The sequence below is a fragment of the Salmo salar genome, chromosome 03, assembly GCF_965601325.2.
Source record: "Salmo salar chromosome 03, fSalSal1, whole genome shotgun sequence".
In the NCBI taxonomy this organism is placed as follows: domain Eukaryota; kingdom Metazoa; phylum Chordata; class Actinopteri; order Salmoniformes; family Salmonidae; genus Salmo; species Salmo salar.
In genome coordinates, this window is record NC_138293.1 from 27558066 (window position 1) to 27585896 (window position 27831).

General features: G+C 39.9%; 2 protein-coding genes across 2 annotated transcripts; one reads left to right on the plus strand and one right to left on the minus strand.

Moving 5' to 3' along the window:
- On the plus strand, positions 1-17586 carry dnjb6 (DnaJ homolog subfamily B member 6). Its single transcript, NM_001140136.1, is given in 10 exon segments — positions 1-115; positions 2526-2621; positions 5016-5125; positions 7737-7802; positions 7951-8061; positions 12366-12509; positions 13396-13651; positions 13876-13946; positions 16124-16309; positions 16639-17586. Coding segments are annotated over 9 exon segments (1080 nt in total). The 5' UTR covers positions 1-115; positions 2526-2556; the 3' UTR covers positions 16710-17586.
- On the minus strand, positions 16305-27585 carry LOC106599327 (transient receptor potential cation channel subfamily A member 1). Its single transcript, XM_014190500.3, has 28 exons — positions 27241-27585; positions 26876-27063; positions 26471-26621; positions 26066-26241; positions 25550-25657; positions 25273-25381; positions 25005-25150; positions 24329-24465; positions 24176-24224; positions 23981-24080; positions 23771-23871; positions 23216-23385; positions 22580-22744; positions 22282-22396; positions 21625-21791; positions 21368-21458; positions 21198-21257; positions 20964-21062; positions 20651-20721; positions 20248-20443; positions 20055-20144; positions 19610-19779; positions 19334-19463; positions 18996-19187; positions 18837-18905; positions 18161-18265; positions 17723-17832; positions 16305-17502 (listed from the first exon to the last, which is right to left on the minus strand). The coding sequence occupies exons 2-28, from the start codon at positions 26945-26947 to the stop codon at positions 17313-17315; spliced, it is 3339 nt and encodes a 1112-aa protein (XP_014045975.3). The 5' UTR covers positions 26948-27063; positions 27241-27585; the 3' UTR covers positions 16305-17312.
- Between the last annotated feature and the right edge of the window lie 246 nt (positions 27586-27831).

Here is a 27831-nt window from a genome sequence, read left to right on the forward strand (position 1 = left end):
AAATTTCTCTGGAGCAAATAGCATTTTCTGGAATAACCCTAAGTGGAAAACGATTATAAATCAGCACTGGGAACTTATACGTCTATAAAATAAAACTGGGACGCTGAAGTGCAAGGTAACTTGACTTCGTCTTTTGTTTTACTAGTGACACATTACTTTGAGTTTGATTGCTGGGCATCACCAGCATCACAAAAACATTAACGTTAGCTACAGTAGCTTGTTGGCCTGTTAGTTAGCAATACCTATCTAGTCATAATGATCAATTTGACAGCAACGCAAGTTACAGCAAAATGTAGATGTTGGCTAGAACACTCAGTATGGTCTTTCGCTTTGGTGTTATTCGTGTTGAGTTGCTAGATAATGTTTCTTGCTAGGAGGTACACAGTCAGTACGGCGAACAAAACTGGGGGTGTATTCATTACGTCTTGCAACGGAAACCGTTTAAGAACCAAACGGAAACAGAGCAAGCGGAACGAAATGGAATTTGTCCAATAGAAACTCGTCTTCGTTGCAAAAAGTTTTGTTGTAAAACGTTTTGCAACAGACAACGTTTTACAACTATTGGTGTAATGAATACACCCCTGGTTATGCTATCGAGCTAACGTTGGCATAATGAGCAGCACAAACGCATTAGCTAGATATGGTGGAAAGAGAAATATGAGACTGTACCAAGTTCTATAACGGTACATTTATTTTGAAGTGAAAAAAATAGGTACATAACTAAACAGTAGCTAGCTAGCTGACACATACCTGGCTAGCAGGCGTAGCACAACGCGTTATTTCCCACTACTCGTACATGTTAATACAGACCTGGAGTTTCAGTATACTTGGGGGGGTTGTCGTCAATCAGGCATGTTTATTGTGAAGTTGTACTAGGGGTTAAACTCAACACTGCGCCAGAATTTGACCTCTTTGGATGATAAAGCGTTGACCTTATGGCACCGTAACCCTCCAGCTGTCATTCAGACATACGAATTACTTACTAGACAACTGCCAGTCCTGTCTCGGGAGGATAAAGTAATTGGAGTCCAAGATTAGCCTATATTCAAGGTGCTTCGGTACTTCCAAGCACGGTACTTATCTTGGATATTTTGTTCCCTGAATCCTGGGGAAATAATTGGCCATTTGCACCGTAGTTTGTATAAGATTAGCCAAGTTTTTCTCAACTCCATGATGTACATCACATCCAGTACAGGTACGTGGGTAAATTCACTGAGCAAGCCAAGCCAGTAAAAAAGCCATATTACAACCTATGTTGTGATAATTGCATTGTTTGCTTTATAACCCATTAGTTCATACACCATCATGATATACAATAAGGCAGTGACAACAAAAAGACAAGTCACACAGTGGTGGAATAAATTCAACTACACATACGTTTGTTTCATCACAAAACCAGAGAGCAACATCTGTCCGGTGAAGTCCACAAAGCAAATATTGCATACAAACAGTTATATCACCTGCAGCATGGTCAAGCAAGTTAATGTTTTCAACAGTTTACTAAACAACTAGTGATTTAGAACCATAGTTACTGTAAGTCAGCACAATGACAACAGGAGCACTGCCTCTGCTATTCCAGCACCATTTACACTTAAACATCAAATCAACAAGACTATATATGCCTTGTTTTTAGTTTATTAAGCTAACTTAAAGATGCCATAAAAAATGTAGTCCAATCAATGATGCTAAATATTGTGTGTGTGTGTGTGTGTGCATGCAATTAAAACAAATGTTGACTCACCCTACTTGTAGACTAGTTGAATGCCAATGCCATCCTTCTCTCTCATGTTGGCAAAACGGTCTATGACTCTGTCATACAGTACACTTGTACTTTTTGTTGTCATTGACTAACTAGCTGAAATGCTTGCTAGCCTGACTTCCTTTCATGGGCTAGCTAGTTAGTTAATGTGAGACTGCTAGGCTACATATTGAACTTCAATCGTCTCAGGCCAGTGGCACAGCATACTCATTTATGGATGGATTAGAATACATAGATACATGGGCTACACATACTGAGAGAGGGCGCTGTTTCCCTAGCTTGGATGATTTCTCTGGTGACATTCAGCCTCTTGCAAATTGACAGAACATTTTGAAAACACAGAGGGATGAAAGATAATTATGGTATAATTTTAATGTATTTATTGAAATATTTGGGGAAACCTGGCTTTCATTGGCATCCATGAATACACACCACTGATCACATCAATGGAGTTGAGCGGAGACAACTAGATCGAGTCGCTGTCAGTCATAACTTGTAAAAATAAACATCTTACACCCTTACCGTGTACCTCTGTTTTTCCACCCGAGCTGCGTGCTTTTCTTTGATTTCTGAAATTATTGCTTTTTACTAAAACATTTGTCAAATGCAACCACTGACAGCGACTCAATCTAATCGGAGGTACGCTCCGCCCACAGTCGTCGCAACCCAACTCCACCGAGATGTATATATCGTGGATTTGAGAAACCCAACTAGTTTAAGATGTGCACTCCTGCGTCTTATACTTTACTGTTTTCTCTTTACACAGGTTGAAAAGTTGGAAAAAGTTCTACAAAACCATGGTGGAATATTATCAAATTTTAGGTGTCCAAAGAAATGCATCTCAGGAAGACATTAAAAAAGCGTAAGTATTATTGTCAAGTGCTGTATACAGTGCCTTCAGAAATGTTCACACCCCTTGACCTTTTCCACATTTTGTTGTGTTGCAGCCTAAATTTTAAATGGATTTAATTGAGATTTTGTATCACTGGTATACACACATTATCCCGTTAATGTCCAAGTGGAATTATGTTTTTATACATTTGTACAAATGAATTAAATGAAGAGCTAAAATGTCTTGAGTCAATAAGTATTCAACCCCTTTGTTATGGCAAGGCTAAATATGTTCAGGAGTAAAAATGTGCTTAACAAGTCACATAATACGTTGCCCGGACTAACTCCGTGTGCAAAACAATGATCTGTAAGGTCCTTCAGTTGAGCAGTGAATTCCAAACACAGATTCAACCACAAAGACCAGGGAGGTTTTCCAATGTCTCGCAGACGGCACGTATTGGTAAAAAAAAAGAAGCTGACATTGAATATCCCTTTGAGCATGGTGAAGTTATTAATTACACTTTGGATGGTGTTTCAATACACCCAGTCACTACAAAGATACAGGTGTACTTTCTAACTCAGTTGCTGGAGAGGAAGGAAACCGCTCAGGGATTTCACCATGAGGCCAATGGTGACTTCAAAACGAATGGCTGTGATAGGAGAACACTGAGGATGGATCAACAACATTGAAGTTATTCCACAATACTAACCTAAATGACAGAGTGAAAAGGAAGCCTGTACAGAATAAAAATATTACAAAACATGTGTCCTGTTTGCAATAAGGCACTAAAGTAATACTGCAAAAAATGTGGCAAAGAAATTAACTTTATGTCCTGAATACAAAGCATTATGTTTGGGGAAAACACAACACATCACTGAGTACCCCTCTTTATATGTTCAAGCATGGTGGTGGCTGCGTCATGTTATGGGTATGCTTGTCATCGGCAATGGCTAGGGAGTATTAAAATAAATGGAATAGAGCTAAGCACAGGCAACATTGTAGAGGAAAACCTGGTTCAGTCTGCTTTCCAACAGACTCTAGGAGACATTCGCCTTCCACCAGGACAGTAACCTAAAACACAGGGCCAAATATACACTGGAGTTGCTTACCAAGCAGACGTTGAATGTTCCTGAGTGGTGTAGATGAAATTTGGACTTAAATCGTCTTGGAAATCTAGGGCAAGACTTGAAAATGGATGTCTAGCAATGATCAACAACCAACTTCAGAGCTTGAAGAATAAAACAAATAATGTGCAAATATTGTACAATCCAGGTGTCTAAAGCTCTTAGATTTACCCAGACAGACTCACAGTAGTAATTGTTGCCAAAGGTGATTCTAACATGTATTCTCTTAGGGGTGTGAGCACTTATGTAAATTAGATATTTAATTTTCAATACATTTTGCTAAAATGTCTAAACATGTTTTCCCTTTTTCATTATGGGGTATTGTGTGTAGATGGGTGAGAGAATTCATTTTTTAAATTCAGTCTGTAACACAGCGAAACGTGGAATAAGCCAATGGGTATAAATACTTGCTGAAGGCACTGTATGTATTCCAATAGATCAGGGAGGGTCAACTTTGATCTGAACTCATGAGGGCTGCAGTGGTTTGCGGGTCTGTGTACCCACATCCATACCCACACATGCAGTCAGAGGGGGCCCTAAGGGATATTTTGCCATGACTCATGGTATGTTAATATGATATCTGAGTGCGAGCAACAAAATCAATGGAGACCCACCGGTCTATAATTTGATCATGATTACTACAAGTTTAGATAGCTGGCTAGATTGATAAATTAATCTAAATCATTTTAGCTGACATGGGCTAATTGAGTTGCCTGGCTACACAAACTCCTTGCTCCGGGCCATACGCTACGCCAATGTTAGTTTGTTCTCCGCAATGAGTCTGGATCTGAGTGCCTCCCCAACAATTTCTAGAACTCAAACACATTCTAGCCATTCTGGTTGGTCCTAGAAACCAATGGGTTGGGCCAGAGCCAGAACACACTTGGGTGAAGCAGCATTTTGAAAATTCATCATTGGCGTTGAGACTGATTGGATAGAGATGATCCAAATGCTGATGACTTTTTTTGTATCACACCCCTCATTTTGACCTCGCCACAAACGACTTCAACAATGGCAGTCTGACTGAAGTACAGTTTGTAGTGAACAGAGCAGTGGAAGAATTCTGTCGTCAGCTAACTAATTGAGTGGCTGACATAAGAGAAACTGTTGATGCACAACCACGTTTGGAAATTGCATTCTGCTGTTCTATTTTTGTTTTTCATAAATGTTTTGCTAGACTGGCACTAGATGTAGATGGGTTTTTCTGATATTTTAAATGTGTGATCTATACTGGGATAATGAACTGTTTGTATGAAACAGGCCCCTTGAGTTGCTGTCTAATGTATTTCTAAACTTTCAGGTACAGAAAATTGGCACTGAAATGGCATCCAGATAAAAACCCAGAAAATAAGGAAGAGGCAGAGAAAAAGTTCAAGGAACTTTCTGAGGCCTATGAAGTTCTGTCAGATGGTAAGTCATACATTTTGAAAGGTGTTTGAAGTCGAGAGAAAACAGTATTTATGATACACTGAGCAAAAATATAAACACAATATGTAAAGTGTTGGTCCCATGTTTCATGAGCTGAAATAAAAGATCCCAGAAATATTCCATATGCACAAAAACATATTTCTCATATATTTTGTGCACACATTTGTTTACCTCCCTGTTAGTCAGCATTTCTCATTTGCCAAGATAATCCATCTACCTGACAGGTGTGGCATATCAAGAAGCTGATTAAACAGCATGATCATTACACAGGTGCACCTTGTGCCGGGGACAATAAAAGGCCACTCTAAAATGTGCAGTTTTGTCACATAACACAAGGCCACAAATGTCTCAAGTTTTGAGGGAGTGTGAAATTGACATTCTGATTGCAGGAATGTCCACCAGAGCTGTTGCCAGAAAATGTCTCTACCATAATCCATCTCCAACGTCGTTTTAGAGCATTTGCAGTACATCTATCCAGCCTTTCAACCGCAGACCACATGTAACCACGCCAGTGTCGTTTGGGCATGCGGTTTGGTGATGTCAACGTTGTAAACAGAGTGCCACATGGTGGCGGTGGGGCTATGGTATGGGCAGGCATAAGCTACGGACAATGAACACAATTGCATTTTGTCGATGGCAATTTGAATGCACAGAGATACTGTGACGAGATCCTGAGGCCCATTGTCGTGCCATTCCGCTGTCATCACCTCATGTTTCAGCATGATTATGCAGGGCCCCATGACGCAAGGATCTGTACACAATTCCTGGAAGCTGAAAATGTCCCAGTTGTTCCTTGGCCTGCATACTATGCGAAGGAGATGTGTTGCGATGCATGAGGCAAATGGTGGTCACACCAGATAGACTGTTTTTCTGATCCACGCTCAAACTTAAATATATCTTTTTAAATGTACACTATATATACAAAAGTCTGTGGACACCCCTTCAAATTAGTGGATTCGGCTATTTCCGCCACACCCATTACTGACAGGTGTATAAAATTGAGGGCACCGCCATGCAATCTCCATAGACAAACAGTGGCAGTAGAAAGACCTTACTGAAGAACTCAGTGACTTTCAATGTGGCGCCGTCATATGATGCCACCTTTCCAACAAGTCAGTTTGTAAAACTGTATAATGAAAGTGCTGTTATTGTGAAGTGGAAACGGCTTGGAGCAACAACGGCTCAGCCGCGAAGTGGTAGGCCACACAAGCTCACATAACAGGACCGCCGAGTGCTGAAGTGCGTAGCATCTAAAAATTGTCTGTCCTCAGTTGCAACACTCACTACCCAGTTCCAAACTGCTTCTGGAAGCAACGTCAGCACAAGAACTGTTCGTTGGGAGCTTCATGAAATGGGTTTCTATGGCCAAGCAGCTGCACACAAGCCTAAGATCACCATGCACAATGCTAAGCGTTGGCTGGAGTGGTGTAAATCTCGCCTCCATTGGACTCTGGAGCAGTGGAAATGCGTTCTCTGTAGTGATGGATCACGCTTCTCCGTGTGGCAGTCCGATGGACAAATCTGGGTTTGGCGGATGCCAGGGGAACGCTACCTGCCCCAATGCATAATGCCAACTGTAAAGTTTTGTAGAGGAGGAATAATGGTCTGGGGCTGTTTTTCATGGTTCTGGCTAGGCCCCTTAGTTCCAGTGAAGGGAAATCTTAACGCTACAGCATACAATGACATTCTAGACGATTCTGTGCTTCCAACTTTGTGGCAACCGTTTGGGGAAGGCCCTTTCCTTTTTCAGAGGGGTCCATACAGAAATGGTTTGTTGAGATCGGTGTGGAAGAACTTGACTAGCCTGCTAAGGGCTCTGACCTCAACCCCATCAAACACCTTTGGGATGAATTGGAAGGCAGACTGCGAGCCAGGCCTAATCGCCCAACATCAGTGCCCGACGTCACTAATGCTCTTGTGGCTGAATGGAAGCAAATCCCTGCAGCAATGTTCCAACATCTAGCGGAAAGCCTTCCCAGAAGAATGGAGGATGTTATAGCAGCGAAGGGGCGATCAACTCCATATTAATGCCCATGATTTTGGAGTGAGATGTTGGCCGAGCAGGTGTCCACATACTTTTGGTAATGTGGTGTATCTGTGACCAACAGATGCATATCTGTATTCACATTAATGTGAAATCCATAGATTAGGGCCTAATGAATTTATTTCAATTGACTGATTTCCTTATGAACTGTAACTCGGCAAAATCTTTATGTTGCATTTAAAAAAAAATTGTTCAGTATTTATGAGTAATGCACTGATATCGGCATCCATGACATGTAAGGTCCATCTAACCAAAATATATATTTTTCTTGTCAAGGAAGCTGTTTGTTCACATACCATAGCAGCACCCACAACAGTTGTGCTATTGTTGAACTATGTGTTAATGCAATGTTAGGTTGCATTTGATTCCTTTTGAAATTCCCCCTAATAATACCATAAGAGATGTACGCTGATCTGCAGGTACTGCCCCAGAATGATTTCCACCTGAACGCTTGGCAAGCATAGTGTTTTTCACTTGTTATCATGCTGTTTGAGTAATTTCACTTTGTTTTGATGGGAGTTGACGTTTTTTTTTCATATTCTGTTGTAGCCAACAAGAGGAACATGTATGATCGCTATGGTAAAGAAGGTCTAACAACAAACAATGGAGGAGGTGGTGAGTCCTTTCTTTATTAGGCTCTTGGCGGATATCTCAAATGTGTGCATTTATTTTGTGGAAGTGTTAATTTTGTAAATCTGTAATAAGCAATCGTAACACTTATTATTATTTCCACTAACCATATTTATCCTTTGTTTTCATTTAGGTGGACATTACCACAATGGTGATCACTTCAACGAAGGGTTCACGTTCCGCAATCCAGAAGACGTCTTCAGGGAGTTCTTTGGGGGTCGAGATCCTTTTGCTGATTTCTTTGGTGAGCATTTCTGAGCGTTGTTTTTTGAGTATTGGTAAGACATTGTAAAAATATATATATTGTTGTCAGAGCGAGCTGCAGACGGAAGTGAGGGACAATCAGTAGGAAATAGGCGAGCAAAGAGAATGAAGGACAGAGATGAGAGGCAGCCAGAGAAGGAAGGACGGAGAGGAAAGAGGGAGCCAGTCGTCCTTTATGAGGACCATGTTGGGTTGGTTACTAGGGACTTAGAAGACTTATTCTAGCAACTGGTAATATTAATAATTTAGTTCAGAGCATCTACTAAATTGGAGTTTTACGGTTAGTAAATTGCATTACATTCACTTTCAATTATTAGATCTATTTATATAATAATGCAAATAATTTGCTGGGTACTTATTTATGTCCTGCTTACAGTGCCTTCAGAAATTATTCACACCCTTTGACTGTTTCCACCACATTTTGTTGTGTTACAGCCTGAATTTAAAATGGATTAAATTGGGATTTTGTGTCACTGGCCTTCACACAATACCCCATAATGTCAAAGTGGAATTATGTTTTTCGAATTTTTTACAAATTAATGAAATATTAAAAGCTGAAATGTCTGGAGTCAATATGTATTCAACCCCTTTGTTATGGCAAGTCTAAATAAGTTCAGCAGTATACATGTGCTTAACAAGTCACACAAGTTGCATGGACTCAAACTGTGCAATACTAATGTTTAACATGATGTTCAAACGACTACCTTCAAAAGGCACTCGCACATCTGAGCTATCTTTGTTGCAGGTGCATGGTAACAGTTGAATAAAATGAGAAGATAGAAGAAACCCGCACACTGCTCTTGATAGGGGCATAATTCATGTTCACATTTACAACACAACATACATAGGCATTTCATCATTAAGACCTTTAGGAAATAATGTCTGGAGGGTGAAAATCTCAAACATTCTTTTGCTTAGGGGAGGTGATATAAATAATACTCTGTCTGATATCTTAACTTTATCTATGTCACAAAATCTAAAGGTAGAAATGTCATGTTTTGGGTTAATTAAAATGTACTGCGACTAGATAATCCCTGTCGTTTCTCCTAATTGAACTTTTATGTTCACAGATTCTCTGTGAGAACGAGAAGTTTTACCTACATAGCACAGCCCACATGGACATTTAGTAATTGGGATAACATGGGTGGTGGAGCACGTAATAATGTCATTTATTTCGAACCGTTTTCCTGCGTGTGGGTGGCAGAAATATTCACACTTCATCATATTGTTGCACTGTGCACAACCTCTGCATTTATAGCTACCATTCGGAAGAGGGCAAAAAAAAGACTGGCTGATTTATTTATTTTTTAATAATTTTATTTTTATTTTTTGGGGCTGGCAGTTGCCATGGACCAATTTAATTTATGGCGTAAATTGCGATCTCTCCTATATACAATAAGTGGTGGATTCTTAAATTCAGCTGGGTCCGATGATAAAACATGCCAGTGGCTACCTTCCAATGCCTCGCAAAGAAGGGCACCTATTTGTAGATGGGTAAAAAAATAAAAGCAGACATTGAACATCCCTTTGAGTGAAATTATTAATTACACTTTGGATGGTGTATCAATACACCCAGTGTCTGCAAAGATACAGGCGTCCTTCCTAACTCAGTTGCTGGAGAGAAGTCCAATAGTGACTTTAAAACAGAGTTTAATGGCTGTGATAGGAGAGAACTGAGTATCGGTCAACAACATTGTAGTTACTTCACAATACTAACCTACATTTTATTTATTTTATTTCACCTTTATTTAACCAGGTAGGCAAGTTGAGAACAAGTTCTCATTTACAACTGCGACCTGGCCAAGATAAAGCAAAGCAGTTCGACACATAACACAGAGTTACACATGGAGTAAAACAAACATACAGTAGAAAAATAAGTCTATATACAATGTGAGCAAATGAGGTGAGATAAGGGAGGTAAAGGCAATAAATAGGCCATGGTGGTGAAGTAAATACAATATAGAAATTAAAACACTGGAGTGGTAGATTTGACAGTAGATGAGTGTGCAAAGTATAAATACTGGGGTGCAAAGGAGCTAAATAAATACAGTAGGGGAAGCGGTAGTTGTTTGGGCTATTTATAGATGGGCTATGTGCAGTGATCTGTGAGCTGCTCTGACAGCTGATGCTTAAAGCTAGTGAGGGAGATAAGTATTTCCAGTTTCAGAGATTTTTGTAGTTTGTTCCAGTCATTGGCAGCAGAGAACTGGAAGGAAAGGTGGCCAAAGGAGGAATTGGCTTTGGGGGTGACAAGTGAGATATACCTGCTGGAACGCATGCTACGGGTGGGTGCAGTTATGGTGACCAGCGAGCAGAGATAAGGCGGGACTTTACCTAGCAGGGTCTTGTAGATGACCTGGAGCCAGTGGGTTTGGCGACGAGTATGAAGCGAGGGGCAGCCAACGAGAGCGTACAGGTCGCAGTGGTGGGTAGTATATGGGGCTTTGGTGACAAAACGGATGGCACTGTGATAGACTGCATCCAATTTGTTGAGTAGGGTGTTGGAGGCTATTTTGTAAATGACATCGCCAAAGTCGAGGATCAGTAAGATGGTCAGTTTTACGAGGGTATGTTTGGCAGCATGAGTGAAGGATGCTTTGTTGCGAAATAGGAAGCCAATTCTATATTTAACTTTGGATTGGAGATGTTTTATGTGAGTCTGGAAGGAGAGTTTACAATCCAACCAGACACCTAGGTATTTGTAGTTGTCCACATATTCTAAGTCAGAACCATCCAGAGAAGTGATGCAGGTCGGGCGGGCAGGTGCAGGCAGCGATCGGTTGAAGAGCATGCATTTAGTTTTACTTGTATTTAAGAGCAGTTGTAGGCCACGGAAGAAGAGTTGTATGGCATTGAAGCTCGTCTGGAGGATTGTTAACACAGTGTCCAAAGATGGGCCAGAAGTACACAGAATGGTGTCGTCTGCGTAGAGGTGGATCAGAGACTCACCAGCAGCAAGAGCGACATCATTGATATATACAGAGAAGAGAGTTGGCCCAAGAATTGAACCCTGTGGCACCCCCATAGAGACTGCCAGAGGCCCGGACAACAGGCCCTCAGATTTGACTCACTGAACTCTGTCGGAGAAGTAGTTGGTGAACCAGTCGAGGAAATCATTTGAGAAACCAAGGATGTTGAGTCTGCCGATGAGGATGTGGCGATTGACAGAGTCGAAAGCCTTGGCCAGATCAATGAATACGGCTGCACAGTACTGTTTCTTATCGATGGCGGTTAAGATATCGTTTAGGACCTTGAGTGTGGCTGAGGTGCAACCATGACCAGCTCTGAAACCAGATTGCATAGCGGAGAAGGTGACAGAGTGAAAATAAGGAAGCCTGTACAGAATACAAATATTCATCAACAGGCATCCTGTTTGCGATAAGGCACTAAAGTTAACCTGTAAAAAATGTGGCCAAGAAATTAACTTATGTTTGGGGTAAATACAACACATCACTAAATACCATTCTTCATATTTTCAAGCATGGTGGTGGCTACATCATGTTATGGGAAACAGAATAGAGCTAAGCACGTGCGAAGTCCTAGAGGAAAACCTGGATCAGTCTGCTTACCAACAGACACTGGGACAGAAATTCACCTTTCAGCAGGACAATAACCTTAAACACAAGGCAAAATATGCACTGGAGTTGCTTACCAAGAAGACAGTGAATGTTGCCAAGTGGCCGAGTTAAAAATATTGTGCAATTCAGGTGTGCAAAGTTCTTAGAGATTTATCCAGAAAGACTTGCTGCCGAAGGTGATTCTAACATGTATTGACTAAGGGGTGTGAATGCTTGTATAAATCAGATATTTCTGTATTTCATTTTCAGTACATTTGTAACAAATTCTAAAAACATGTTTTAATTTTGTCATTATCGGGTATTGTGTATAAAAATAAAAAAAACAATTTAATCCATTTTGAGTTCCGGCTATAACACAACAAAATGTAGAATAAGTCAAGGGGTATGAATACATTCTGAAGGCACTGTATATTTGTCCTGAAATGGAAATGTGTTTTTTTGCATATCCCAACTCCCCCTTGGACACCCTCAGAAATTAGGTTCACGGTCAGCCATTAGCAACGTCAACCCTGGCGCAATTAGGGTTAAGTGCCTTGGGCACATCGGCAGTTTTTCACCTTGTTGGCTCAATTATTCGAACTAGCGACCTACCTGCTTACCTATAGCTGAAAGCTTGCAGTCTATTTCTCATTGTTTATAGCTTGAGTTGTCATCCGGAAACTGAAGTCTTTCTTCTCTTATCGGTTTTTCTTTTCTTCTCATGCAGGAGGGGATCCGTTTGGGGATGAGTTTTTTGGTGGAGGGCGGAGGCACCACAGGGGGGTGAGCAGGAGTCGGACGGGGGGTCCCTTCTTCGGGGGATTCGGAGGCTTCCCACCCTTCGGTGCAGGTTTTACAGCATTTGAACCAGGTCAGGAAGCACTGGTCCCTCTTAAAAAAATGTATATATTCCAAAGAAACAAACCTTTTAATTGTTATGTTATTACATGTAACTAATTACCAGTTCACACTGTATTTTCTTGGGAAATACCAGGTCCTGTCTGTACTGTCAAACTGTCTAGGGGCGAGTCGGGTATGTTAAGCCATTTTGGGTTTTTTTCATTCGGTATCACTACATCGAGAAATATTGTATTATTTCTAACAAAGATATCTACATATATTTCAGGACATTTTTTACAATTTTATTTAACTAGGCAAGTCAGTTAAGAACAAACCCAACTGGGGAAGGAATTTATATATATTTTCTCCCCAATTTCACCCACTAATCACACGAATGTGACGTGTCTTCAAAATACTGTGCATATTATGCATAAAACTGACCAATCATCATTTTGTATGGAGTATATCGATTAGCCATTGGCTCAACTTGGCCCTGGCCAAATGGAATAATTTACCCCAAAGTAACTATTTTGACTATATTAGCCCACACAGCTACAAAGATGCACTTTCATGCTGATGTGTAAAACGGTCTTAAAATTATCTACTTTGGTTTAGATAAAAACATCATGAAACCTACAACACACTACATTTATTTGACTTTTGAAAATCTACTTTTTGGACCTAACTTGCTTACCACTTTTTTTCATGTGGTTCTTCCTTCAGACTCCATGATGACCCTTTCCTAAATATGTGGTCACATGGTTCATTTTTCTGTATGATTTCCTAGAAACAAGGGGTGGCTCCACTAATTCTTTGGCACAACTTACCCCTCTCTCCCCTACAGCTATCAATCCAGAGCATTTAGATATGTTTGTTCTGGATCCATGAGTGAATGCCATCTCTCTGTTCTCTGACAGGCTTTACCTCTTTTGGACACATGGGTCAGATGGGTCACATGGGTCAGATGGGTCACATGGGTCAGATGGGCCACATGGGTCAGATGGGCCACATGGGTCATCTGGGAGGAGGCGGCGGCCACGGCGGCTTCACCGCCTTCTCTACCTCCTTTGGCGGTGGGGGTGGGGGTGGAGGTGGAGGTGGTGGGATGGGCAACTTCCGCTCTGTGTCAACCTCCACCAAATTCATCAACGGCAGGAAAATCACAACAAAAAGGTACTTTAGATTAGTAGTAGCTCTCTTAACCACACAGTGAAGTTGATATTTTTTTGTCTTTAATTGTGATAGTTTCAAGGGGGGAAAGAACAGTAGATGGCTAGTTGCAATTAGGCTAGATAGCATCTGATGATAAAGTGTATCCTTTACCATTGGTTCTTTTAGAAGTGCATTGATTTAGAAAAGGAACACTAAAATGTATCTTAAATTCCCCCATACTTTAGAATTGTGGAGAATGGACAGGAACGAGTAGAGGTGGAAGAAGACGGACAGTTAAGATCTCTAACCATCAATGGTAAGGAACAACTACTGCGACTGGATAACAAGTAATCTCCTGGAGCATTGCCAGCACAAACTTGAGCTTAAAAAACAATGTTATACCATTGTTTGGATGTATGTACTTTTTGTTTTTCCCTTGTTAGCATTTGTAGGTCAAGGTGTCCGTTAGGAAAATAAAATGTTCTATTCATTTTGTTAATGTATTTATGAATTGGAGCTGTCAACAATTTGGCTTAGGATGGTGTGTTTTTACTTGCGTTTGGGTAAGTTAGGACCGGACAACTTTTGTTTGTACTGTCTTTCTGTATGCACTTCTTCGCTCTATTGCAGTCTCCATGGGCTTATTGCCTTCGATAGTGTTTTGGACAAGGAACGCATTGTGCATTTAGATAAAGCATGACTTGGCTTTTTCGTCTGGACATTAATATGAGTGTTGAACTGGAAAACTTAACCCTTGCTTTAAAACCCTGTTTACGACCTGATTGCTTGTCTAACCTTTGTTAGTAACATTTCTTTTGTAAAATGCGTGTAGAAAGTGTTAATATGCTATTTTATTTGTTCTAATACGAGTGTATTTTGTTTTTTTGTTCATTTCAGCATGTATGCCAATAAATGTTCCTCAGTCTTAATGTTATTATTGCATAACCATGCACAAATTAATGATTCATTATATAAATTATATATGAATATACAACGAATTTTGTGTACTTTGTAAAACAATTTAAAATCAATAAATATGAATTTCATCCTTTTTGGGGATGGGACGAACAGTCTTGGGTGGCGTGGTGTGCGCTTTCTTTTAACAGAACAAGCAATTCATCGTCATGAGTTGCTAAATGCTGCTTTAATTACGGAGGATAGGTCACTCTGTGTGTGTGCATGCTACTGTACTAACTGCATGAACGTGCTTTCTATCTTCTAGAGATCTTTCTACGTGTGTTCTCTCTTTAGTCTTTTGCTTGAAATGGCTTCGTCTTGTCATTTACTTATCTTTGTGGTGTGAAGGCATAGTCGGTGGGGGATATTATTTCCATGTGCATGATATCAATGGGTCAGCTGAGTCCATAATAAAGTAGCATGAGAGCTACTAGGACCATAATCAATGTATTGTAGTTTGGGTAAAGGCAACTTGACAAAGTTCCATGCATTTATTGTTTAGCCTCATTCACATGTATCTCTGTGAGATTATCAACTCCCCATTTTTACATTTCAGGCCAGGGCCAGCCCTAGCTTTTTGGGGGCCCAAACGAGATTTGGTTTAGGTGCCCCCCCACCTTGCGGCTAAAAACGTTTTCTTGGTCCCCCTGTTGACGGCGGAGAGAATTATTTGTTATTTTTCTAAGTACATTTACTGCAATTCTACACATTTTCCTACGGGGTACAGAGACAATGTTGCAGTTTTAAAGATCATTTTCCCCAAAAAAAATGTTAAGCAAATTTCCTGCAATTCTACACATTTTGCCATGACTTATGCCATGTTCATATGATATCTTGAGTGAGAGTGGGGCCGCCTGGAGGTCAGGGTCCCTGGGCACATGTCCTGGGTGTGCCTGGTCAGTAATTTGGCCATGATTACTTCAAGGTGTAGATAGCTGGCTAGACTAATTCACCCAATTATTATTATTTTTTTACTTTTTAAGCTGAATTGAGTGACTGACATTACAATACAAGAGAAAAACTGCTGATGCACTACCACATTTTGAAATTACACCTTGTATTCTAACTCAGTAAATTCCTAAAAACAAACGCTTATGCCCAGTGCCGGCACTGGGGATTATTCTTTACAGGGAAATATTTATTGTTGTTGCAGATAAAAAAAAAAAAAGATGCAATATAGAACAACAGACTGATCTCTTTCTCTCTTACACACACGATACAGCATGTATCTCTCTTCTGTGTTTCCATGCCCCAAAATAATGCAGTTTATTGAATAAGCCACAACGTTCACTACAATACGGCCTGTTCAAGATTTTGCAGCATTTTACAACGTCTCCGCCACTGTCCCTTTTTATGCATTTTTCAATTAACTGTCCAGTTCAACATTATCCATCGATGGTTGCACCTGTTTCGGTTCATTCATTTCCATGTCTGTCCTGATCCATGCATGGAAATCCATTGAAGGGTTTCCTATTGAAGACTGTATGTACTGTAGGAGGTAACTGGTACTTACAACACCCCCATTCCTCTCTCCAGGGACAAAGCCTAATGCCGCAGTCCAACAGGAGGAGTGCAGACAAACTGTTACTGCACACTCCTCTAGTGCACACGCCTCCCGGTCCCCTGTTTCCCGTCCTCCTCATCATCATGTAAAGACTTCCTCCCAGACTTCCTCCCACAGTCCCAATCCAGACAGAGAGGAGGGAAGGAGCCCTGCTTCAGGTTAGAACCCGTTTTAATACATGACCCCAAACATTACCGTAATAGTACAGTAGTACAGTTTTACTTACAAGATTCATTGATTGGAGAACGTGTGTAGGCATTCAATTCTCAAACAAAGTGGAATAATGTGTTATCAATAGTTTTCATACTGTAGTTCTGGGCCTGTGTTCACAAAGCCTTTTGCCTTTTAAATCATGATGAATAAGACAAGGAGAGACCTGATCCTAGATCAGCACATCTACTCTGAGACGCTTTGTGAATACGGGTCCTGGACTCATTGGATTGACATTCAAATAAGCTGTCCTTTTTAAAAATGTATTTCTCTCCAGGACACAGTGAAAACAAGAGGAAGAAACCCATGCCCGAGCCCACAGAGGATGCCAAAAAGAGAAAAACATAATGGATTCACTATACACATCAGATCCTTGTCCTTCTAGTCAGCTACATAAACAACATGTCATTAATACACCCTTAACAAGTAATATTGTTTGAAGGACACTTAAATATGGGGTGATCAAAGCTCTTTATCAAGCATGCACACATACTATAAATGCATAATCCTGACTTCTTTTCTAGTATATATCCTATCTTATGACCATTCGAAAATACCAAGAGCAAACATCCCCATGTGGTTATATTTGACCAAATGATTCAGAAAACCATGCAAATTACAATTGAAATGATTTTAAATCGTGACACTTGTGTTTCCTTACATACTGTAATGTGCATTACTAAAGGAACACTATGTCAATTAGTTTAACTGCAATATTGGATGGGTGATGTGCAGGGGTCAAATTGTGATAAGTTTTAAGGGTGGTGGTAGTTGTGTGTGTGTGGGGGGGTTATGTGTATTAATAATAGTCAAAATCAAGGAGGATGCACCAAGTCTTCTTTTGTTAACAATGGTGATACCATACCCCGACATTCCTTCTTAATCCGACCCCTGGTTTTGTGTACAGTGCATTTAGTAGGAAACAGCCCATGATAATATATGTGATAGATGTTACTTCCTGGCTGCCAGTGCCCTCAGCAGAGGGTTCCATTTGCTCTGACAGGGGAGGGGCTTGTCCCTGTAGCCCTGGAACAGCTGAGGACCGTCGTGCTCTTCTGCCTCTGAACTGATCTCCATCTTCTGAACGATCAGCTTCAGAAGGTTGTGCTGCTTCTCAATAATATTAGACATTTCCTTCAACCTGGAGAATGAATACATGATCTATTTGAATAGTCTCAAAAAGAGTGTAGAGTGGAAGCACTTAATAAAACATTTACAGAATGCACTAAATACTCATACATGTTTTAATACTGATAAACTAAATGCAGATAAACATTTGAATGTTAATACTTGTAGTGTATTGCTCTGCTGTTGTATTTAAATAAGGTCAAACAAACAACTGGTGTGAACTAAGTACTTACCTGTACTTCTGTTTACTGATTTCCTGTTCCATATGTGTAGGTGGATGGGAGGTGAGGTTGAGAGTGGTTCTCTCATGCGCCATACCCAGCATTGAAAATAACATTTCTCTCTGTTAAAGGAGATTCAAACTATTCATGACTATGTCGTTTACCAAGCGCCTCCCATACCAAATACCAAATGATGGGCTTGGGAAACATCCATGTCTCTCCATGAATATTTCCATGTGGAATATTAGTTGATTTAAACAATCCTTTAAACTAAGTGATTCAAAAATGTTATAGATCATCAATATATAAACTAAAGAAAGTCCTTTGAGAAGATCTCAAAATATTTGTTCTGTTCTTTAGTTTGAAAGCCCTTCAATTTTATACAAACATTCAAATGACAGTTAGCAACATATTCTTGGGAAAAAATGACCACTTGTAGAAGGGACATACCTTTCCGTCACAGGCTCTGTTAGGGTACTCAGTGAGCGAGGTCCGATCAATCCTCTTCATTAACCAGTACGGCATCTTCTCTTCCAGACTAGTGTGAAGCTCAATCTGTTGAATAATGATTTATAATATACAGTCCCGTGAAAAAGTATTTGCCCCCTTTCTGATTTTCTCTATTTATGTGTCAGGACTTGAAACGAGCAGTTCATGCTTGAAAACCCACAAATGTCACTGAGTTAAAGCAGTTCTGCATGCAAGAGTGGGTCAAAATTCCTCCACAGCGATATGAGAGACTGATTAACAACTACAGGAAGTATTTGGTTGTAGTCATTGCAGCTAAAGGTGGCACAACCAGGTATTGAGTGTAAGGGAGCAATTACTTTTTCACACAGTGGAATTTGGTGTTGCATAACTTTGTTAATTAAATAAAGAAAATAAGTATACTTTTTTTTTGTTATTTGTAACCTCAGCTTCCCTTTGTCTAATATTAGGTTTTGGTTTAAGATTGGATAATATTCAGTATAAAAAAAGATTCAAAAATAGAGAAAATCAGAAAGGGTGGAAATATTTTTTCACACACTGTATGTCTTACTTTAAGATCCTGCCAGTCAATCACCAGTGAAGATTTTGAAAATGCTTTATGAGTTTGAAAAAGCACAACAAAGAAATCAAAACACACCTGCATTCCAATTTGCTTCAGCTCAGCATTTGCCTGTACCTCTGCTATGTCACCAACAGCCAAGCCAATCTGTCACACAGTCATGTAGTTGTAATGAAGCATCAGTTGTTTATAAAGGGAGTATAGGGAAATGGCTTCATGTAGGATTTCAGCACTTACCATTAGGTTAATGAGGAGAATGGGCACAGCAAAGGTGAACATAACAAAAATGCAGTAGGTCAAATATGGGAACGGCAGAATCCCTCCCAGAAATGGCTTCAGGACATTTTCTTGGTAGTTGAGTTCTCCAACCATCATGACAAATGTTTGCATGATTACTAGCGGTATGCTAGCTCTATTTTCAAAATGTTTCTGGGAACAACAATGTATAAAGTAATTGTAAGAATGCGTTATACAAGTACAGATACAAGTTAGCTGCCATTTTAAACAGATTTTCACAGACACAATACAATGTTCAATCATCACATTTGTATATCTATATGGTCCTGTAAACATACATGATCTAGCATCAGGGCATAGAACGCCAAGGCAAAGGCCAGCAGCAGGAAGAAGAAGAGCACAATGATGCTTATAAGAGTTTTTGCAATCTCTAAAAACATCACCACGTAGATCCCAACACGTTCAAACCTGTGGACCAAGAGTAATTGTATTTGTTAAAATTGCTTTTGTTGATCAAAACATTTATTTCATCAATTTATATAAATGTTACTTCAAAGATGGGTCTCAGTAAACCTACACTGTTTTATGTCAAAAATAACTTTCAGTCTCCATACCGTTGGAAATAGAGGAGAAAGTTGATCCAGGATAGAAGAACTGCCACTACCCCAGCCTCCCAATGCCATGTGTCCTTCAGGTCCATCAGTAAAGGGATCACAAACAACAGAGAACTGATGGCAGCACCCCAGTCCAATGCATTGGTCACATCATAGAAGTACTTTGAACCCTTGAATAGAAACAAATTACATTCATTTATTTTTCAATATTGTTGCAAATTCCAGGGGGTAGCACTGACTGGGACTCGAACCCCGGTCCAGCAACTGTCAACCCAACACCTTAGCCATTAAGCAAAGATATCCAAACCCCTTGACAAGGTCGCCAGGTGTTGGGTTCACGTCGCTACAATATATTTGACATCATGTTGAATCGCACTACCAGATAAATCACATATCATGGCTTAGGGCTACAGTATTTAGAACAGCATTAGATGTCTATGATTACCTGCTGAACTATCTGCACAAGCTCCTTGCCAACTGCGTACAGACTCATGGCAAGAATCAGGAACATGCATGTGGTGATTATGAAGCATTGCTGTCAAGATGAAGAAGTTATTATTGAACTGGCGTGTGAGACACATACACTTCAAAATACGTCTAATGTCTTGTTGTGGATGTAATCAGATCTTAAACTGCACCTCGTCAAGGGATGTGGTCACCATGCTGACGGATGATGATGATGATGATGATGATGATGATGATGGTGGTGACGTGGTATTGGTGACATTGGTGTTGAGGATAGGCTTCAGAGTATGAATGATGTGTGTCAGAGGCCCCAGACCAAGTGAGTAGATGGCCAGATTTAGCAGGTGCACTTTCATACCATAGGCATTCCTAAACAGATCAAATGAACTATATGGTGAGTATTCGCAGGTGACTATGCATTAACATATATTTTGTATATGACCTACTATATTCGGTAGCATGGCATACACGACCTTTCATTTGATGGTGCCAATATTTACAGTGTTGGAGACAGTAGTAAGATGCTAACGTTCATACATTATATACAGGTATATCCAGTCTAGAATTGTCACTCACCATTTCATTTCCAGATACTTCTTGCAGACAGGATGGGTCAAAAGCTCAATGCGGTTAAATTTCACCATGTACTAGTAAAAAAAAAAAACAATACACAGACTTTGACAACACATCAGATAATTATGTTTTCCTTTCCTTTATCCAGCAATGTTGTGTTGTGGGAATGACAAATACACCTATGACCTGTACCTGATACGGTACTGTTTTGTTTTAAAATGTTAGTTGGGGTAACTTCATTGCCCATAACTCTGGAGCAAAATACCATGTTTGAAAACTGTGAAGTTCAGTCTACAGTATTACAGTGGATACTCACGTTCAGAGCAGTGAGAGGCTGGAAGTCGACGCTTTTGTCTGCTTTTGCAAGCTTAATGACATGCATGGGAGCTTGTAGCCATCTAAAAGTGTACTCGATCTGTTGTATATAAAAAAAAAGGATTACATTACAACACATACCCTAACTGGAACGTTTTTTGAATTTGATTAAGCAATAATGAATCTGAGTTTTAAATAAGTAATATCAGATGTAGAATAGAGAGAACAGACTTACAGAGTAGTTGTTACTATTAATGTCATCATCTGACTCCTTTACACAAGTGTCCAAAAGATGCTGTGGAGAAACACTGCACCGTTGCAACATTGACTGGGAAATGGGAGAGATTTGTATCCATTTCCTTTATGATAGTTTCCTTCATGCATAGTTTGTTGGATACAACTAACCTTGAATGACTCTGGCAGGAACTCTATCATGTCCATGACAACGCATCGCTTAGTTGACTTCACTTCGAACAATAGCATAGCCTCAGCAAATCTGAAACAAGCAGGTTATATTGTACATGTCAACATGACATTGTCATGCAATTCAACTCAATACCAATCGTCAAACACATCACTGTACTGTCAAAGCATCATAACGGCACATACTGTAAGTAGTTACGAGAATAAGAATCCACTGTATTTTACAACATTGGACCAACCTCTCATTGTGGATGACAGCGATGGCTGCTTCTTTCCTGCCGTTGAGAACAGCTTCGTGGAGGAAGGAGGCATCACTCTTGTTGAGCGTTATCTGGGCCCCTCTGTCCAGGAGCAGTGTCACTGCAGCCGCATGGCCCTCTCTGGCAGCCAGATGTAACGCTGTGTTCTGCACCAACAGTAAAACATAGCACTTTGAAATTAGAACAGAGGATTGTATGTACCTGCAACTATAACATTTAAATTAACTTTTTTACAAAGAAGAATGATATCTATATAAGTGGAATACTTCCTCTGTATTTCAACACAGACATCTTACAACCCTTAAGCAAAATAAAAAGGAAAAAGACAAGGATGAGCCCACCTCAGGGTAAGGGAATGTGAAGATGAGCCCACCTCAGGGTAAGGGAATGTGAAGATGAGCCCACCTCAGGGTAAGGGAATGTGAAGATGAGCCCACCTCAGGGTAAGGGAATGTGAAGATGAGCCCACCTCAGGGTAAGGGAATGTGAAGATGAGCACACCTCAGGGTAAGGGAATGTGAAGATGAGCCCACCTCAGGGTAAGGGAATGTGAAGATGAGCACACCTCAGGGTAAGGGAATGTGAAGATGAGCCCACCTCAGGGTAAGGGAATGTAGAAAATGAGAGAAACCAAACCCTGTCTTCATCTGTTTTGTCCAGCAGTTTGATATTTGAGGCCAGGAGTATGATCATGGTCTGGGTATATCCCTCTGCTGCAGCATGATGTAGACATGTCCAACCTTTATAATCACTGCAATGGCATACAGTAAACATTCATTACTACCGCAGCTGATTCAAAAAATGGGAAAAGTAGTAAAAGGATAGAGACCCTGGTTTTCACTCAACAGACCGTAGTGTAATTGAGGTTGGGGACCTCTACAGGTGCTGATGAGGGTAACAATGGTGTGTGTGTAGCAGGTCTGAAGTACTGTACCTGTGGAACAGCGTTCCTTTCCGCAGCAGCAGGTCCACCACTATAACATGGCCGCCACGGGACGCCAGGTGGAGGGGGGTCATTCCCCTCTCATCTCCCTCATTCAGCAGTCTGGTGTTGGTCATGCTCTCCAGGAGTCTGTGGCAGGTGTTTATTCTCCCATACCTGGAATAGAAAAGATTGCTCATGAAAATGTTAGCAAAGACAAATATTCTATAATATATATACATCCATTCTTGGACTTATACATTCATGATATGTACCCACTGATTCTTGAAGAATATAACTTATGAGCTTAGGTCAACTGTCGTACCCCATCAGAATGCAAAATATAAGCTTGTTTTACTCCAATGTTTGTAAACAAAGAAAATGTAAACAAACACTATATAGCCCCAAAACATGGTTAAAACTATAATGTTGATATCATAGATGCTCAATCCTTGCATCCATTCCTCGGTCTATGAATTTGAGAGCGATTACATTTCTCCAGCCCCATCCCTCAGCTTTTTACCAAACCAGGGATGGAGAGGCTGCTTTGTTAGCGTTTTTACTGCTGATCGCTGCTTTAAAGGTAATTCAACTGGTCAGTCATGTATTAAAGGTTTATAGGGTTGAATTTATTCAGAAGTAACTCACTCGGCTGCGAAATGCAGTGCAGATTTCTTCTGCTTAGACTTCTGGTCCAGTGAGACGTTCAGTCTGAGCATGTTCTTCACTGACTCTGGAATGCCCAGTCTGCAGGCATAGTGCATGGGAGTACAACCCTCATTGTCCTCTGCATCCAGGAGCTCTCTCACACTGCTGCACTGTGTAGGAACAGATGATATGAGAACTTTGTCACCTCAGGAGTTTAACAAACCAAGTGTAAACTGTCCTCTAGACCGAACAATGATTTGTAAATAGTAATTGTTTGATTCTACATGTTACTAGAAAATACATTGTCTCAATATTTTACCTTCAATACAAAGCCTAACAGTGTTGCGTTTGTTTCAGCTTCTCTACAATAGGTGGCAGTAATGCACTAAATCTTCCTACAAGATCCCCACAAGAATATAAAAATATGAGCTCATCTTTGCAACATTGAGAACTTATGACTATGCCTTAAAAATGAACATGGACCTTGTGGTCATTTTGGAGGCTTCATCATTGTTATTAAAAGTTATGTCAGGTCGATGAATGATAGAATATTACCTTTACGAATTCTGGAGGAAGGTTTGTCAGACCTTTAGGCTGCAAGATGGCAAGGTGAAGGAAATTGCAGCCATGTTTGTCTTTGATTTTCAAATTAGCCCCTAAAATAGGAGATCATGAACATGATTATCACAAACCATACAATAGTGTAAACTAAATGTGGGAGACATTTAGACATACGGTATGTACGCCTTCCTTTGAGAAACTTACCATGTGTGAGAAGAAGGCTCACTGTTTTCCATGCGCTACAACTTGTTGCCAAAAGCAGTGGGGTATGACCCTTACAGTCAATGGCATTAATGTCTCCACCCTGTCAAAGAAGAAATATGAATATGATAAGATTATGAAACACAGGAAATATTCATTCTGTTCTCTTTCAGGTGGTTCTTTTCATGTTCTGTTTACCTTTGAAATGAGGTATTCAGCCAATTCAGCATGGTCAAATATTGTTGTCCTGTTGGTGAAAAACATGATAAAAAAGTAAGAAAGCGTGATATCATTTTTACCCCAAAACATTGTCCAATGAAAATACATACGGTGTACACTACAGTATTTTACTTATGCAGTGGGGTTTGGCAAGCGCCATCTGTGAGATTGATGACATCACAGACTCTATCATGTGCCGATAGCATGAGTTTGACGGCCTCGGTAGCTCCCTGGGTGCAGGCAAAGTGGAGGGCTGTGGATTTGTCACACTGTAAAGCGAAGCACAAAGACATGACAGAGAATTTGTTCTTAATTGACTCGCCTAGATAAATAAAGGTTACATAAAAAAAGAAAGAAATTACAATCAATCAGACCAATTTGAAATGATGTCAGGATATTACAGATTACAGATTAGATTTAGTGGTCATCTTCCGATGTCTCGTGGGAGTAACATGAACGGATAATGTACTAATTATGGGTGGATGATTATGGATGCATAATAACCTATTGTTACTTACCGTACCACATTGTATGAATCTCAGTTCTGAGAACCTTTCAAATGAATGCCTGTGATATTTACATTGTTTTCTATTAGAAGAACATTATCATTAAGGTTCTAATTGGTATTTTTTACGACTCAGAAGCCTTCTAAATATATGTGCTTTTGTCTGAGGAAGAACCAAAGTTATTTTTGTGTTTGATTTTGAAATCCAGACACATGAGTGTACGGTATATGATATTTATAGGTGCAGTTTGAATGATTATTTACATATCAAAAGCTTCTTAACTTCATCACCAGTTGAAATACCTGTTGTTGGTCTATTTTAGCTCCCTGTTCTATGCAGAGTTTGATCACCTCGAGGTTGCCTCCGCGGACGGCCAGATGAAGAGGAGTACTGAAGGATTTGTCCACATAGTTGATGTGCGTTTCAATTGAGTAACCTATTTCCTCACCTTCAGCAGAGAAAATGAGTGAGTAAGAATTATCGGATGAATATTGTTTGATCACCAAAATATAAAACAATATGTACAGTAGGAGGGACATTGGGGCTCGGAGACATATGTTTCTTATTTACCTTTCTGAAGAACCACCTGCATTGATTTTTTGGCCCCTGCAAAGGCTGCTGCGTGAATGGGATAATGCCCCAGCTTGTTCTGTTGACATAGTCTGGCTCCGTATTTAAACTGAGAACAGCAGGTGAAATTAGTGCAGTTAGTAGGAGTTACATTACAAAAAAAACGAATGTAGGACACCAATAATGAACAATTAATCACGCACGTCTCCTTGTTCAAACATGCAAGAACAAACAATTAGAAAATTATACAGTGGCCATATATTCAATATTCACACACAAGTAGATGGAGAGCTTCATGGTTATCAACACAGCAGGCCAACATTACAGGTGTGTTCCCCAGGTCTCCCTCCAGGTTGACATCTGTGTTGCTGTGAGACAGTAAAAGCTGTGGAAAAACACAATTGCATATAATATAGTATCATATACATTAGACTTTTCTTCTTACATTTTAGTCATTTAGCAGACACTCTTATCCAGAGCAACTTACAGGAGCAATTAGGGTTAAGTGCCTTGCTCAAGGGCACAATGACAGATTTTTCACCTTGTCGGCCCTGGGATTCGAACCAGCGACCTTTCTGTTACTGGCACAACGCTCTAAAAACTAGACTAACTGCCACCCCTAATGTCATATAATATATGTTATTAGACTGAATAAATAATAGCATCCTACATAGAGGTGAGCTAGCTAGAAGTTCAGAAGTATAATAGAGGTGTATTAAAGGATAGAGGTGTGTTATAATTGCGGTGTACTAGAGTAGAGGTGAATGGGGGGGGGGTCAGGTGGGGGACGGACCTCGATGAGAGTGTTGTGTCCGAGGCTGACAGCCATGTGTAGGGGAGACATGAGGCTGAGGTTGAGGATGTTTGGGTTGGCTCCCAGGTCCAGAAGGCAAGCACAGCTCTCTCTCTGGGTCCTCTGCACAGCCCAGTGTAATGACGTGTTGCCCTCCTCGTCACTGGCACTCAGTTCTTCACCAAGGTCACAGATAGAGATTTTTATTTTCAATACATCAATAATATATGATTGATAAAATGCTAAAAAAAATAAAGATTTTGGGGATAATGTGGGGACAATAAGGAAGATATTCCCTATGACCTGTGGTACCACTGCATAAATATTTGTTTTGTTTTTTCTTCAAGTTTTATTAATATAATAATTATATTAACATAAATACATAAGTAAATATGTAAGTCTTACCATCTGGACCAGTCAACTGCACAATGAGCTGTATGGTGCTAATGTGCCCGTGTGATGCGGCATAGTGCAGAGGGCTAGCATTGGCATGGTCACGGACACCCAGGTGGGCTGAGTGCTTTTCCAACGCTGCCGAGTCACCTTGTAGAGCCCACTGTGGCAACATCAGTACAGAAGAGTACTCTATTATGATATGGTCTACACTACCACATCTACAAACTGAATTCTTAGTCAGATTATTCATAATTTTGAATCTGCTCTAAACCCAGAATAAATATATGTTTCATCAAAAATGTACAGTACAATAAATATTTCTATATTTTTTTAAATGATAGCCTTCATATTCTATAAACAAATGATGCTATAAAATGTACATTGCCTATAATTGAGAGTCAGTTTTTTACGTACCTCAAAAATTTGCTCAGAAATCTGTGTAGCATCATCTCCGTACATCACAGACTGATACGTCTTGTCCTGCATCAGGCCTGTCTTTAAGGGGCTCGTCAAGCTTTTCTATTCACGTCCACATTTCCACAAGGACTTGAACATTTCATGTGGTTTGGCTTGTGACAGAATGCATCGATGAATAGTATGTTCTACAATGGGTAAGAGCAGAGAATTTCAATTTCAACATGCATATTAAATATCTACAGTAAATATCTGTCAATGTATAAGCACGGAATATACATAAAAAAACATACAGTATTGCAAATAAACACATCTCATTATACCAATGAGACCAACCAATAAGATATAATACATGATGTTCTTACCTTTATATTCTCTGGGTGTGAGATGAGCTTTCTAGTGTCTGCTGTTATTAGAGAGGGGGTTTATATAGAGACATTTGGCAAACAGATCGAATGGCATTGCCTCTTGGTTGGTCAGACTTTGGACTGACACTGGAGAGGGTTATTATCCTAATGTAAATGCATCTGGTCCATTGCGAGTTAATTGGAAAAACAGTCCTTCCTGAAAAACAACATTAGTTGAAAATGAGGGGTAACTTTGTTATTTAGTGTAAACATATGAGAATCACAGGCTCATTTCAGCACTATGGTCCATTGATTTTCCAGTAGTAAACTCAAATAAATGAAATTATTCTTTCTTTGTTCCTAATTGTGTAATGACCACAATGGAATGGTCCTATTCACTTATGTTTTCACATCATCTTATAATTTCATACCATTACCATAAAGAATGCTTAAAACCAAGAAATTACATAATTTTCTATCAAAGCTGATATTCAATTTACATGGATTTTAGAAATGTGCTAATTTAGCTCTGTGATCCTAGTTGTTTCAAAACTTAACACAGCGTAAAAAAATAAAAATAAATCACAATGCTTGCTGTTACACAAAGTC